Source organism: Balaenoptera acutorostrata, chromosome 2 (assembly GCF_949987535.1).
Source record: "Balaenoptera acutorostrata chromosome 2, mBalAcu1.1, whole genome shotgun sequence".
Taxonomy (NCBI): Eukaryota; Metazoa; Chordata; class Mammalia; order Artiodactyla; family Balaenopteridae; genus Balaenoptera; species Balaenoptera acutorostrata.
In genome coordinates, this window is record NC_080065.1 from 30,238,118 (window position 1) to 30,253,942 (window position 15,825).

Below are 15,825 nucleotides of genomic sequence, written 5' to 3' on the forward strand. Positions count from 1 at the left end.
TGTCGCTCATAAAGGGCTTCCTCTGAGATTTTTATACTCTAAGAATCAGATATATGTTCATGAAAAGTTCTCCAACATCCTCCTCTCTCTGTGCTTCCTCACATCAAAGTCTACACCAGTTCTAGAAAAAGACTGTTTTAAATAATACTTGAGATTGGTTTTTTAAGAAAACGTATTGATAGCATGTCCATATTTACTGATTATTAGATTGTCTTGGTGAGCACTCAAAAAAATTCTCAGATCTGCCCCAATTATATTGTTACAGGAGTCCTGAATATATTATGAGGGAATTCAAGTGATGGAAAATAAGATTGAAAGGATAGGTTTTAAAAAAATCCAGAGTGAAGATGATATATATTGCGCTGCAGAGTTTTGAATAGCACCTGTTGGCATTTTCATTCACTGGCATTATGTTCTTTGGATGTAAGCTAGGTGGAAAGTCATTTGCGCAATCTTGTCTGGGACTGTAAGGTTATTGTAGAGCTTTCTTGACTTCCTGAGAACACAGAGGCACTCATTAAGGTGAGGATGGGAGTATTCCAGGGCTGGTAATGCACATAAATTACTTGACTCGCTAAAAGTAGAAAAATGGCAGAAAAACTGGGGAAGGATTGGATTTATATTTTGCTATTAAAGTGATATATTCATGTTATAGTCAGTTTAGGGTAAAGAGAAAAGAGAAGGAATTCTCACACAATCTTTCAACTGTAACAGTTGTTAAACCACGTTTAGACACTTCTTCTTCTGATCTTTCTTCCTCTGTTACTTTTATTTTTAACATTTTTGTCCTCCACTGAATTTGAAGTCTTAAATCTTAGAACACACCAAACTTGGATGAGATGAATGAACAGCAGACACAGCACTGGAGTTTGGAGGCTGGCTTGAATTTGAATCCTGCTTCTATTTATTAACCAAGTGACTTCGGGCATGTTAATCTCCTTGAGCCTCAGTTTCCTTATCTGTCAGATGGGTATCATACTTAAATATTCCTCATAGAGCTTTCATTAGGATTAAAGAATGAAATGCTCCAGGCAAAGCCATTCACAATGGCATCGCTCAGTAAGTGGTGCTGTTATCACTGATGGGAGAATCTGGACCAGCCTAGCTCAAGGCAAGCATGTAACTCCTGGGTATTTGGAGAGGTTGGGGTGAGGCAGGGTGGCCAATGCTTTTGTCTCACTTAATTGGCTTCCAGAGGTCAAGAGCCACGTACTCTGCAGCCAGCCCAGGTGTACTCCAGGCATCATTTCTTGGATGTAGTCTGTGATGTCTCAGCTCGTCATTCAGCGCACATTTACCGAAGGCTTTCTATGTGCTGGGTCCTTGGTAAGTACTGAGAGCTACAGGATGACAAAGTTGTCCCAGTACCTCCGGCTCTCGCCAGCTCCCTGGCCCCAGGATTGCCAAGCACAGGGCTTGGTGCTGAGCAGTTTATTTCCTCTTTCACAAATATTCTGTACCCTTCTCACTCTAAATGCAAGCTTGGGGCTCCATGATGTTTAAAACCAAATAAAACAAAGAAAGCAAATTCACTTTCCCTTATTCCTGAAACAACTGCAAGAATCACCTTCTCTGCCCTACTTCTCATTAGCTGACTTCTTTCTCCTCTTCTTAATCCCTTGTTCAGGACCATTGTAAGAATATGACAACAAGACCCACCACTCCTCTGAGAGTGTTAGGTCACCACTGACCTTCCTATCACCAAAGCCATCAGCCTTAGTGCAGACCGTGCCTACATGCCTCTAAAGCAGTGCTGTCCAGGGGAACTTTCTATGATGCTGGCTGTGTTCTACTCTGTGTTGCCCAGTACGGGAGCCACTGGCCACAGGTGACTATTGCACATTTAAAATGTGGCCAGTGCGAGTGAGAAACTGAAATTTTAATTTTATTTAATCTTGAGTAATTGAAATGTAAGTAGTCACACATGGCGCTAGCGGCTGCTATAGTAGAGCTATATACAGCTCTAGTCCTTGCCATATTGTTTCCATCCATTTCTTTCTGGAAACCCTGTTTTTCTTAGCTTTGGTGGCATAGCATTCTTCGGGCTTTCTCTTAGCTCTTCTGTCTCCTCTTAGTCCTTTGCCCACTAAAAACAGCGTCCCCAAAGTGTGTGTGCTCACCCTCTGCCCTCTCCTTCTGGGTACTAAGTATAAGACATATGGACGTGACATCCAGCACTCTCTCTAGCCCTCCCTCCTCTTGCTGGCTTCAGACCCCTCTTTCCAACCCCAGCCTGGTGCTGCCACTTGGGTGTTCTGTAGTCAGTCACCTTGGATTGACCATGACCCTAACTGAAATCACTGTCATTTCCGTGTCCACCTAACCCCTCCTCCTCCCTCTGGCTCTGCTATTTCTTCTGACAACCATTTGCTTTTCCTCTCTGGCATCACTGGTGACGCGCGTCCCTCTCGGCTGTCGTTCACTCCCTCACTCTTGTAGAGCCTTCAGATTCCTCTCGCACAGCCCTCTGCATTCATTCTCAAGGGCCCTCCCTCTTTTTATGATTATAAAAGCAGTAAATATACTGCTGAAAATTTGCTAAAGTCAGAAAAACAAATAAAAAAAGAAAAGAAAAGAAAAGATGCCTGTAATTCTAACCACCCGGAGAACCATGTTCAATTTTTTGGGGGTGTGACTTCCCACATATAACCTCTGGTAACCCCTTGCCTGGATTACTGTGGCTGTGAACCCTCAGTGTCTCCCCAGCCTAATCCATTGCTATTTCCCAAGGCATGAGTCTGATCATGTCATTCTTCTGTTCCGCTCGTAAGTCTCCAGAGGCACCCAGTGTCTGCTGAATTAAACTTGTCCCCACTGATGGGGCATCATGCCAAGCCGACCTCTGCTTTTCCTAGGGTTCAGTGGTCCCGAGAGGTTACTGACACGGTACAATAAGAGACACACACAAAGCAGGAAGTCATAGTATTGGTTATGGTTGTGACTAGATACCTATTTAGTTTGGCTTACATTTACTAAGCACTTTTGTTTCCATTCTTCTTTCTCTCTTTTTTAAAAAATTTTTGTTGTTTTTTATTTTCTGGCCATGCCACGTGGCAGTGTGGGATCTTAGTTCCCCGACCAGGGATCAAACCCATGCCCCCTGACCACTGGACCGCCAGGGAAGTCCCTTCATTCTTTTTTCTAGAAAACGAAACTCCAAGATCATTACCTTTTAGATTGTGGTAGACAGATTTATTGTACTGTATTTCACTTCTTTCAAAATGAAAAAAAAAAAAGTTTTTTCCATATTAGTAACTAAGATAGTTGCCGTTTCCAGTTCTATGTGTACTTTCTAATTACACAGCATAATACCCTATAGGGTTATTTCCTTTCTTGTGCCCGGAGGGGACTCTTACCCAAAGCTGAGAAACTCTGACCCTCTTTGCCTAAGAAACACCATTCCTGCTGATCCTTGATACCTCGGGTCAGTTAAAAAAGAATCAATACATATGGATTGCAAACCTAGAAGAAATGGGTTCCTTCATGGGTTGAAGATGGACATTCTTAGAATTTGGGGTCTTGCTGGCTAATGGATTTGGCCCCTTGACAAAAGGCCACGTTGTCCATGACTTGAGCACCCGGAGGGGTTGGCCCTGGCTGATGACAGTGCCACACAGCTCACTTGCCCTCTGAGCAAGCACCGGCATAGCTGTGGCCTCACTGGTGTTTGGGAGGTTTCATAGTGGAGGAGGAGGAGGAGGAGGAGGAGGACTTCATCAAGTTTTGTTCAGTGGCTTGAAATTTAATCTTGTGCTCATTGCGAATGGATCTAGCCCTTAATGAATTCTGTCCTTGGCTCTGTCTTATTTATCTTTTAACAGCTCCCTGGCACATACTAAGCAATTAATAAATGGCTGCTATTATTAGGATTATGATTAAACAGATGCCTCCACAAGCAAATTCTTTGTCTCTGCCTTTTCTCATGCTCCAGACAGAGGTTCCCAGCTGCCCACTGGATGTCATACACATTTGCACCTCTGCCCGTGCCGCAGATTCTGCCAAGCATGCTTTTCCATCTTCTTCTCCTCTTATGAAAATCCTATTCACACATTTAGGGCCAGGCCGATGCCTCTTCCTGGCATGAAACTTCCCTCTTTGGAGCTGGTTACCTCTTCCTCTCTACTCTGCGTGGTTTCCATGTACCACCCCCCGCCCCGCGTAGTAAGCTAACTGCTACCCTGTAATGGCTTCAGGTGTTCACATGCCCATCTCTAAATCCCTCTCTTGAAGGTGGTGGAGACTGTTCAAAACATTTATGATGCCCACTGTTCCGGCTGTCACAGAAACTTGCACGTAGTTCAGTTAATCCATGTTTGTCTGATTTAAGCTATGATAGAAATTCCAAAACCACCAGCTCTTAACTGAACTTTTTCTGTAAGAGTAGAGCAAGGGCCATGGAGCCCTGGCTGCACATTCCAGAAGCATCCTCTCTGTTTAGCCGCTGGGCTCTGGGCATCTGGGCTCAGGGCAAACAAATGACTGTGATGTTGGACTCTGGCTGGTTGAATTCCTTGTGGTATTTTCAGAGATCTCAAGGAATCATAATGATAATTCACAGAATTATTATTATTATGGTCAAAAGTTAAAGGTCCATATTTCCTTTTGGGGTCCTGCAAGCCACATGTTTTCTCAAAAATGAAATAATAAAGAGAAGGGGAATGATTCTTATCCATGTAATTTGCCTTTGCTTTTGTGAAAGGGAGAGCCGTGAAGCAGCGGGGTACCCAGCTTCTGAGTGCCTCAGTTTCCTCATCTGTAAAATAGGATAATTGTACCCACAGTCACGGGATCTTGTGAGGATTAAATGAGTTTATAAATATAAAGTGTTCAATAACTAGGCTTTTATTATTATTATAATATATATATATACTCAATAAATGTTAGCAATTTTTATTTTATTACTATTGATGCACAGATCGACTTGTCCAATAAATAAACTTTTTGATGTTGCCAGCACTAGAGAGATAGAAATCCTCAAGTTCACCTAAGCTACTTTTCAGTCTGAAGAGATTCGAGAAACATTTCAAGAAATATCAGTAATCTCAAACCTTTTTCTTTTAGCACCAACTTTATAATACTCGTGTAAATCTGTTGTCGTACGTAGCCATCCCTGCCTTCCACATCTATGTAGCGTCGGGTTTACTGTAGCGCAGTAACATCTTGGTTGACCTCCACAGTTGATTAAAAAATATTAAAAACTAAGTGTGGGGGCTTCCCTCATGGCACAGTGGTTAAGAATCCGCCTGCCAATGCAGGAGACACGGGTTCGAGCCCTGGTCTGGGAAGATCCCACATGCCGCGGAGCAACTAGGCCCATGAGCCACAATTACTGAGCCTGCGCATCTGGAGCCTGTGCTCCGCAACAAGAGAGGCCCCGATAGTGAGAGGCCCGTGCACCGTGATGAAGAGTGGCCCCCACTTGCCGCAACTGGAGAAAGCCCTCACGCAGAAACGAAGACCCAAAACAGCCAGAAATATAAAAAAAAAAAAAACAAAAAACAAAACAAAACTAAGTGTGAATGGAAAGGAATAGACCTACTGCTTACTCCTGCAGTGCTGCAATTCTTGGCGGCTGAAAATTACAGTTACAGGGTTATTATAAGGCAATTAACCCAACAGTGCTTTTCTTTCTGCCTCACATTTCAAAGGAACACGTGTCCAAAGGGCCTTCTTCTCCTTTGAGGATCTTGACATTGTCACTTTCTATCCAAGTGCAACACTGTGACAATACCTCCTGCCCCAGCCACCAAAAGAAACATGTAGAGACACATCACAGTTGAAAAGGGAGAATGGCCCCTTTATGGTGACTGGCTTGGAATTATAAATATTTTTACTTCTCCCGTAGGAGATGGCTCGTGGAAGAGAGGAGACAAACACGACTTTGAAGCTAAGCAAGCGTACTCATCCCTCCAAACAATCACTCTACTGAGGACAGTGAAACCTGAGTTTGAGAAGTTTTCCATGGAGGTGAAAAGTTCTGTTGAGAAGCAAGGGCTCAGTGAGGAGGATTACGTAAGTAATTGATTATGAGCCTAGACATTCAGCATCCTGAAAACAGTCTTCGAATTAAATCAGGTGTGATAAAGCATCCTGTTCTGAACCATTCCTAGGTTCACGTCTGAATGTCACTGTTGCTCCCTGTGTGTGTGTGTTTTTTTTTTTCTGGCCAGCTCTCCTCCCTCCTCCCCACCAGGCACCCATCACCCCCACTTCACTTACACTTTGCCAGCTGCTGAAGGAAGGGAAATTGCTTTCTGTGGGTACTTGTGGTCATGCTGAGCAGAGATCTGGAGACTTCCATCACCTATTCTGCTAGGAGCGTGTTGGGGGAGAAGATGGATGAAGGATTGCCAAAGTTTTGCATGCCTGATTTTTCCAGAGCTTGGTGGAGGAAGGTATTTTGGATTCAAGAAGGCTCCTTCTTTTGGCAATCTGTCTTAGCTTCGTGGCCGGTCTGCTTCTCTCCTTTGTGGCCGTGTTGTCGCCTCCTTCTGCTGCAGGCTGTTCCCTACTGAAGGATTCCAGAGCGTCGCACACCATTAGTGCGGTTGTTACTCATGCATCTTCCAAGAGTGGACAGGAGTCAGGAGCTCAGGCCAGGCTCAGGATTAAGTAGAGGGACATCTAACTGTGTGATCTGGGGCAGATTCCTCAGTCTCCCTCATTCAGATGAGGATGGGAGGATTACAGATAATCTAGCTGAAGTCCTTGGCACTGTCTGGTCAAAAAGTTGGAACTCAATGAATGGTGCCTCTTTTGTACTATTGTTATAAGATCATACCTGTCTTTATAGGAATTTGCTACTAAACGACATACAAAGGGTCTTATAAACATGTATTAATGTCCTAAATGCGATTTATATATTATACACATATCATTTAAAATACCTTTTGACTTTCTAAATTAACACTGTCTTCTAGATATGTAATGTGAGCCACAAATGTAATTAAAAAGTTTTTAGTAGCCACATTAGAAAAAGTTAAAAAAAAAAACAGGTGAAATTAATTTTAATAATACATTTTATTTCACTTAAATAGAAAAAAATCATTTCAACATTTTATCAATGTAAAATTATGACTGAGATTGTATATTTTTTTCTTGTATGAAGTCTTTGAAATCTAGTGTGTATTTTACCCTTACAGAGTATCTTAATTCAGTTCAAGTGCCCAGTAGCGATACGTGACCAGTGGCTGCCATGTTGGACAGGGTGTTCTTAATTATGAAAGAAGTAGAGCCCAAGTTTACAGAAACCTATGATAGTATTGTCATCATCCGAATCTTTTGCCTCAGGAATGTGAAAGGACACAAAGGACATTGTAGTTCTCTTCAGTAGTTCTGCCAGAGGTGGCCTGTGTCAATACTGAAAACATACAACTCTTTAACCTATGCCACTGTATGTTATTTTACTTTACTAGGTTCATATTAATTTTCTGGTTTAAAAACTCAAAAATGGTGTCATTTTGTCTAACCTCTTTCCTAAGGTTGTTGAAGTTCAAGTATTCCAGTATAGGTTGTCCAACATGATGATACTTAGTGGGCAAAAGTTGGCATTCCATTGCACTATCAGGTACATCTTCTTGGTCATTAGTTATCCTGTGTTCAGAATATTAAATCTTATTTTAATGGTAGTCTAGGCAAAATCTCCCTGGAAGGGGTACCTACTACAAAGATCCATAATACATTCCAAACCAAATACTGCTGCTTTAGAGATTATTTGTAGTTGTAGATTACAATATCGCTTCCCTCTGATGGTGGGATCATTAAAACGGATTTTATAAATAAATAAAAATGATAATGTAAAGTAGAAATTGGAGCTCCTCATAATGACTTATTCTGTCTTTCATAGTTATGTGTGTTTTAGCTGTGCTCTTTTGAGTGCCACTGCAGCTGTTTATCAGGTTAGTTTAGACAGGTGGTTGTGGTGAGTATCGTGGAAGAAGGAGATACGGGCCCTCGCAGAGGCTAGAGCTTGATCTCCTGCAGCGGGAGATGCTGGAGCAGAGTAATAAGACTTGGTGGTCTTCATCCTAAGCCTCAGTTCTTTCCTCGTTCTTGCTGCTTCTCTTGTTTGTACTAATAGGTTGTCTCATCTACTTAGAATTTCCTTTAGTGACACCCATCGTGAGCTCTTCAGTCCTTGTTACTGGATCTCAAATCCAGCAACTTTGGTGGACTCTATTCTAAATTTTTACCATGCATTTTCTAAACAACCACAAGACCTGTGAATAGTAACAATTTTGTATCTTTTCAGTTCTTCTTTTAAGTATGCTTAATTAAGAGATATTTAATTACATTGTCTATTAAATTAAGTATAATTAACTAAATTAAAACTTTTAATGCTACTGGCTAGGATCCCAATACAGTATTGAATATAAGTAGTGGTAGTGGGCGTCCTTGCCTTGTTCTGAACTTTAAAGTGAAGAGCATATAAAAGATTTCATATCTGTTCATATCACCATTTAAGTGTGATGTTTACTGTGGGGTTTTGGGGAAAGAGTCTTTATTAGATTGTGGAAGTTCTCTTTTATTTGTTTTTATTTGTTGGTGAAGTTCTGTTCTGGCAAAATGATACCCTTTATTAGGATAACTGAAACAAAAATAGCACAGAAAACATAAAGATTCACATAATGTAGATTAGGAAAGGATCTGGACACAGGTTTTTTTTTAATTGAAGTATAGTTGATTTACAATGTTGTGTTAATTTCTGCTGTACAGCAAAGTGATTCAGTTACACATATATATATATTCTTTTTCATGTTCTTTTCCATTATGGTTTATCACAAGACATTGAATATAGTTCCCTGTGCTATACAGTAGGACCTTGTTTATCCATCCCATATATACTAGTTTGCATCTGCTAACCCCAAACTCCCACTCCATTCCTCCCCCACCCACCTCCCCCTTGGCAACCACATTTCTGTTCTCTATGTCAGGACACAGCTTTTGATTGTAAGCATTGTAAACTATATGATATCCTTGACCCCATGTCGTGTATGCTAGTATCACAGTTATCAGATTAGCATGTGGTTGGCATCTTCGGAAAGCTTGGGATCTTCTCAAGATGCAAAAATTTGGAGCTTAAAAAATTTTATAAGGTTATACTGAAACATTAGAAGGATGGAATGGCAATGGTGTTTTTTAATAAAATTATTATTATATATTTTAAACTTACCAAATTTTGTTATTAATGTTACTTTGTTTCTCCCTCCTCCCTTCTTCTCTCTCTCCTTCTCTCTTTCTCCCTACCTTCATCTCCAACTCTTGCCTTCTCTTTTTTTAAAGTGACTTTTTAACTGAGATGAGTGCAAATTTACATGCAGTTTTAAGATGCAATATGGAGACATTCCTCATATATAGTGCCTAGTTTTCCCCAGTGGTAACATTTTGGAAAACTATATGTAAGATCACAACCAGGATATTGACACTGATACAATGCACTAATTTTACTCACATTTCCTCAATTTGGTTTGTACTTATGTGTGTATGTGCATGTGTGTGGGTATTCAGTTCTGTGGAATTTTATCACCTGTGTAGGTTGGGGTGTTTGAATATTATCAAATGTGTTTTCTACATCTATTGAAATAATCAGATATTTTTCTTTATTCTGTTATAATGTGGTGAGTTGCATTACCAGGGTTTTCCCCCTGAACCCCAGTTTTATTGAGATATAACTGACATATAACATTGTATAAGTGTAAGTACAACATAAAGATTTGATATTTGTATATATTGAGAAATGATCACCACAATAAGTTTGGTTAACATTGATCATCTCACATAGTTACAAACAAATTTTTTTTCTGGCGATGAGAACTATAAAAATCTACTATCTTAGTAACTTTCAAATATACAGTACAGTATTGTTGACTGTGGTCATCTTGCTGTACATCTCATCCTTGGAATGTATTGATATTTATCTTATAATTGGACATTTGTATCTTTGAACCACCTTCATTACTAGAGTTTTCTAACTTTAATAATCTCTGCACTCCTCGAATAACTCTGCTCTCTCTCTATACCAAGTCTTGAACTCCTCGATTTCCAGTTCATATCTTGGAGAATATAATTGTGGTTGAACCTGTACAAGTTTGCTTGGTGGAGCTTTCCATGCTGGGTTGTCTCAAAGGCTATTGGCAGCCTGTAGATTAGGCTCTCTGGGTTGGAAGTCCACTCCTGTTTCACTCATCTCTGGTGGATAGTTGGGTGGGTACACGTGTGCGATGCGATGGAAAATAGGATTGCTTAGGGCTGGGCTATCACTGGGGCTCTGGGTGTTGCATGTACTGTAATTGTCTCGTTATTACCACATGTATCTATGACAGTGTCTCCGCCATTCCTAGGGGTACTCTAATACTGTTTTTTTTTTTTTTTAAGAAACAGTTTTTTTTTTTAAATTACACTATACTAGGTGTGCTTTATTTATTTATTAATGGCTGTGTTGGATCTTCGTTTCTGTGCGAGGGCTTTCTCTAGTTGTGGCAAGCGGGGGCCACTCTTCATCGCTGTGCGCGGGCCTCTCACTATCACGGCCTCTCTTGTTGCGGAGCACAGGCTCCAGACGCGCAGGCTCAGTAATTGTGGCTCACGGGCCCATTTGCTCCGTGGCATGTGGGATCTTCCCAGACCAGGGCTCGAACCCGTGTCTCCTGCATTGGCAGGCAGATTCTCAACCACTGCACCACCAGGGAAGCCCTATAATAGTATTTTTTAAAGTATATTTGTCCTTTTACTAGTAAACCTGGTGGAAACCTAATCTATTCTGATGCATCATCTTTTAATAGGACCCATTATATTGGGAGATGGTATAGCCTAATGGTTAAGTGTGCAGGCTTGGGGTTTCACAGACCTAGCTCTGCGTCTTTACTGCTTTGGTCTTGAGCATGTTTCTGAAACTGTGCCTTAGTTTACTGACTCTAAAATGGGGATAAATAATTTTTAACTGACGATGTCACTGAAAGAACTCAAGCATTGTATATAAATAATATTGAACACAATGCCAGGCACTAAGTAAATATTCAATACATGGTAGCCATTATTTCTCTTACTTTTGTTTCTCATATTCCAGACCCATGTAACCAATGTATATGAGGCTCCTGCATGTCAATGTCCTCCCCAGCACCCCCGCTCATCCCTCAGATGTTAACTCAAATACCACTTTCTCAGGATGTTTTTTCCTGACAATCCAGACGAATCTCACACACTCTGCTCCTTTCTATCATAGCACGCCTCTCTGGTTGTAACCAGAGGTCTATGTGTGGGATTTTTTAAGTTAACCTTGGCCTGACTCCTAGTTAACTAGACCTGACTCCTTTGCCAGACAGTAAGTTCCATGACAGCAGCAACCGTGTCTGTTTCTGTTCACTCTTGCATCCCCCTTACTGTATACTTAGCACAGAGGACGCAGCCAATAAATGTACGCTATTATTATTATGCTTATTATTTGGGGTTATTATTGGACCAGAAGACCTCACATCCAACCCCCTTCCTGTACAGTGGTGAAAACTGAGGCCCAGGGAGGTGAGGTGGCTTTTCCAAATGTAACCAGTATATTGCAGTCAGTACAACGATGTTGGGTGGTGACAGAGTCCTGTGCTTAGACCTTATCAGGCACACAAAGCCAGGAGTTCAAATCAACTTATACTGTGGGAGATGGTACTGGGGGGTAGTAATGGGTTTTTACGGTGGGGATTCTGAAGACCATCTAGCGGGGGTCATCAGAAATCTAAAGTTAGAAGTAAACCCCTACTGGAGAGGCCCTCAAATATCAGTGGGACTCCCAGCATGGCTCAGACAAGTGCTTGCCAAGTGTCTGTCTAGCCTCCTCTGGTGGGTTTTTTTTGCAGCCAGGGTGGTCTTTATTGCCTTTCCCTTGGGCTAAGCCAGCACAAAGTCCTTCTGGAGACTCAAGCCCCACAGCAGGAATGGGAGGCGAGAGGGGCTGGGCCGACAGGAAGCCCTGCTCCGATGTCTGGGTCAGGCAGAAATGGCCCTTGTACCTTGGTCCTCTTGAGGCTTGACGGGCCTGCTTGGCCATGACCACGGAGCTGAGGGGAAACCTGTGCTGACTGGAGAAATTTCAGGCTCACAGTGTCCAGTAGGCGTAGATGAGGGTCTGAAGGAGGAAGATGGCCACAGACAGCAGCATTTTCTTCTGGTTCTCCTGCCGAAGCAACTGCAGCTCCTTCTCATAGTTGGAGGCTTTGTGCATCAGGTGGCTTTTCTCCTTCTCCAGAGACCTCCTGGCCTCTGAGCTCAGCTCCGCCTCATAGAGCCTGGAGTTCACAGCCTCCAGGTCTCTCCGACGTTGTGACAGCTTCTTCTCCAGCCCATCGATCTCTAGAGCGATGCCCAGATTCTCCAGCTTCTTTTTAGTCATGTTACTTGCCGGGTTCTCGGAGTCATTATTGGACGCTCTCTGGTGGTTTATATTGGGTCGCCCACATGTGCAGTGGCTCTCACTCCAGGGTGTCTGGATGGAGCTGTTTGGCCTCTGCCACCGAATGGTTACAATTCTAGAGCACTGGTATTTGGTTTTAGAATGCGCTGTGTGGTGGCCAAGCCAAGATTAGTTGCATCCCCTGACTCCTGGTCAGTGGCTTTCTTTATCCACTACATCAGTCTGACCTTTTTAACAACAATGTGCCCAAGATGGGGGCAAACTCATGACCCGAAGATTAAGTGTCTCAGGCCCTACAAGTGAGCCTGGCAGGCAGCACAGGCAGGAGAACTTCCTTTACCTGCCTGCCCAAATACACACTTTTAAGATATCAGTTTCTCTTTACTCTTTCACATACTTGACAGAGTCCAGCTAGGACTCTGTCTCCTCTCCATCTGCAGCGATCTATTTTGCCTGTTTTCTTCTGAAGTGTAAACCACCATTTCCTAAAACAGCAGATGCTGTTTACTGAGCACCCCAGGGACCATGGCTGTGAACTTGATCCTGGACCATGTAATGGTCCCATCTTGGGTGGGATCTTCATCACCTAAAAATACTTGAGCAAGTATATAAATATCCATGGCCATGAGCTCTGGGAGGCTACAAGAGCTGCATTCCTGTGCCAGCACGGATGTGAAACATCATTCACTTCAGTGTCAGCACTCTGACACACTGATGGCATTCACACAAGTCTGGACAGTTTATCTTGCAGTAGACCAAATGTGGCACATGTGTGAAAATATCCATGTTTCTAGAGAAATGAAATCAAACACAGTGGAGTGGGTTCACTTAGTTCTTTAGTAGGAGGCTCCGTCCAAATTCATCCAACTTTCCATGACCTCTTTAAGTGGATGAGGGTTTCTTGAGTTAGGGTGCATTAACTCTTTACAATTCTGTGCAAAATTTTGTATGTAAGTGCACATGTGTATATTTCTGGAGAGAGGGGCCAGCACCCTTCATCTGATTTTTAATGGGGCCAGTGTCACAAAAAGGTAAGAATTATTGCACTAGACCAGGGTTGGTCAGCATGCCATTTGAGCAGTTACTGTCCCAAGCCCTATCTACTCATATGGATAGGGTACAACATTGTGCAAGCAGGGCTGCATTGAAAAGTCACTCCCCTGGAAGAAAATGGAGAGACACCTGAATGCTCTATTTTTTAATCTTATATTCTAAAACCATTAGTTTTATTTCTGAGATGAAAGAGATACTAATTCATTTATTTATTCCTTCATTCTGAACTAGGGAGTCAGTCCAGTCTTTACAACTACCAGTGTTTTCACATGATGTCTTTAAGAGGTAGACTTAAATTTGTCCCAGCTACTATTTCTCAGTTTAGACTGAGCCAATGTTGGAGACCTCTTTTCCCCTCTGGCAGCTGCTCTGACTTCTCGGTCCTGTAAATCCCACTCTTGGCTTTGCCCCATTCTCCTATTGTGTTTGGCACTTCTGAGACCCATTCACGGGCTGGCCCTTTAACAGTTGGCTCTGCCCTTGGGTGAAGCTCACCCTCTTTCCTTGATGTTGTAGTTGTTTAAATCAAAACAATACATGATTTTTTAGATTGAATACAATGAAAGAAGACCCACACTGAATTAAAAATAAATTCATAATACTCTGAGAGTTAAGACAAACACAAGTCTCCGATTCTGCTCTTCTCCACTCCTGACTCCCATTCTTTGAAGTCCATAATCCTTAACGTTTTTATTGGCCTCTGCTGTTTCCCTTTATATTTCTAAAATAGCTTATTTACATTGATGTTTTGAATATTAAAAATTTTGATATTATTTTGTGATTTTGTAAAATGGAAAAAGATTTAGCTCCTTTATACACTCTTCCTCTACCAATACTTCTTTTTCCTCCCATCCTCCTAATATTTTATGACATAATTTTTAGTTAAAGGTATAGTCACAAAATAAAATTTGAAGCTAAAAAAATAGAGCTTTTATTATTATGACATGCATATATATGTATATGTATATGTATTTACAACTGAATCATGTAGTGTTCTATGATTATATTTCCTTTCCTGCCTAGCTTTTCGTTTTTTCTGCAGTTAGTGATTTCCTTGGTTTTTTTATTTGCTTCCATGTAATTCTCACTATTTCATTCTTATTCCCTCAGCCAAAAATTTTGGATAATGTTTCTTTTTTTCCCCCTTTGTCTTCCTGCTCTAGTTTAGAGTAATTGCTTTCTTCAATATCAACCTTTAGCTCTCTCCTGTACCGGATCCTCTTTTTCTTGGATATCAAATCTCCTTCTTTGTTGAATTTCACCTTAGTTTTGAAGGACAGTGATGCAAGGATTCTTCAGTATATGCAAATTGATCAATGTGATACACCATATTAACAAATTGAAGAATAAAAAGAACCAGCTTTTAGTTTCATTGATTTTTGCTATTGTTTTCTTTGTTTCTATTTCATTAATTTCTGCTCTGATTTTTATGATTTGTTTCCTTCTACTAACTTTGGGTTTTGTTTGTTCTTTTTCTCTAATTGTTTTAGGTATAAGGTTAGGTTGTTTATTTGCGATTTTTCTTGTTTCTTGAGGTAGGATTGAATTGCTCTAATCTTCCCTCTTATGACTGCTTTTGCTGCACCCCATAGGTTTTGGGTCATCGTGTTTTCATTGTCATTTGTTTGTATATATTTTTTGATTTCATCTTTGATTTCTTCAGTGATCTTTTGGCTATTTAGTAGCATATTGTTTAGCCTCTATGTGTTTGTGTTTTTTTACAGTTTTTTTTTTCCTGTAATTGATTTCTAATCTCACAGTGTTGTGGTCGGAAAAGATGCTTGATATGATTTCAATTTTCTTAAATTTACTGAAGTTTCATTTGTGACCCAAGATATGATCTATCTTGGAGAATGTTCCATGAGCACTTGAGAAGAAAGTGTATTCTGTTGTTTTTGGATGGAATGCCCTCTAAATATCAATTAAGTCCATCTTGTTTAATGTATCATTTAAAGCTTGTGTTTCCTTATTTATTTTCATTTTGGATGATCTGTCCATTGGTGAAAGTGGGCTGTTGAAGTCCCCTACTATAATTGTGTTACTGTTGATTTCCCCTTTTATGGCTGTTAGCATTTGTGTTATGTATTGAGGTGCTCCTATGTTGGGTGCATAAATATTTATAATTGTTATGTCTTCTTGGATGGATCCCTTGATCATTATGTAGTGTCCTTCCTTGTCTATGTGACAGTCTTTATTTTAAAGTCTAGTTTATCTGATAGGAGTATTGCTACTCCAGCTTTCTTTTGATTTCCATTTGCATGGAATATCTTTTTCCATCCCTTCACTTTGTCTCTATGTGTCCCTAGGTCTGAAGTGGGTCTCTTGCAGGCAGCATATATATGGGTCTTGTTCTTGTATCCATTTGGCCAGTCTGT

General features: G+C 41.0%; 2 protein-coding genes across 3 annotated transcripts in view; one reads left to right on the forward strand and one right to left on the reverse strand.

Annotated features, from left to right (window-relative positions):
- Nucleotides 1–15,825, forward strand: part of NPR3 (natriuretic peptide receptor 3) — a 72,666-nt gene that overhangs the window by 18,598 nt on the left and 38,243 nt on the right. For both annotated transcript variants that reach the window (XM_007192245.2, XM_007192244.2), the window contains exon 3: nucleotides 5,846–6,012. In XM_007192245.2, coding sequence (XP_007192307.1) covers nucleotides 5,846–6,012 — 167 coding nt within the window. The remainder of the gene's footprint in view (nucleotides 1–5,845; nucleotides 6,013–15,825) is intronic.
- LOC103017492 (coiled-coil domain-containing protein 167-like) lies at nucleotides 12,083–12,376 on the reverse strand. Its single transcript, XM_007192243.2, has one exon. The coding sequence runs from the start codon at nucleotides 12,374–12,376 to the stop codon at nucleotides 12,083–12,085; it is 294 nt and encodes a 97-aa protein (XP_007192305.1).

Coding starts and splice junctions, on each gene's coding strand:
- LOC103017492 (XM_007192243.2), bottom strand. CDS start 12,376: ATGACTAAAAAGAAGCTGGAGAATCTGGGCATCGCTCTAGAGATCGAT.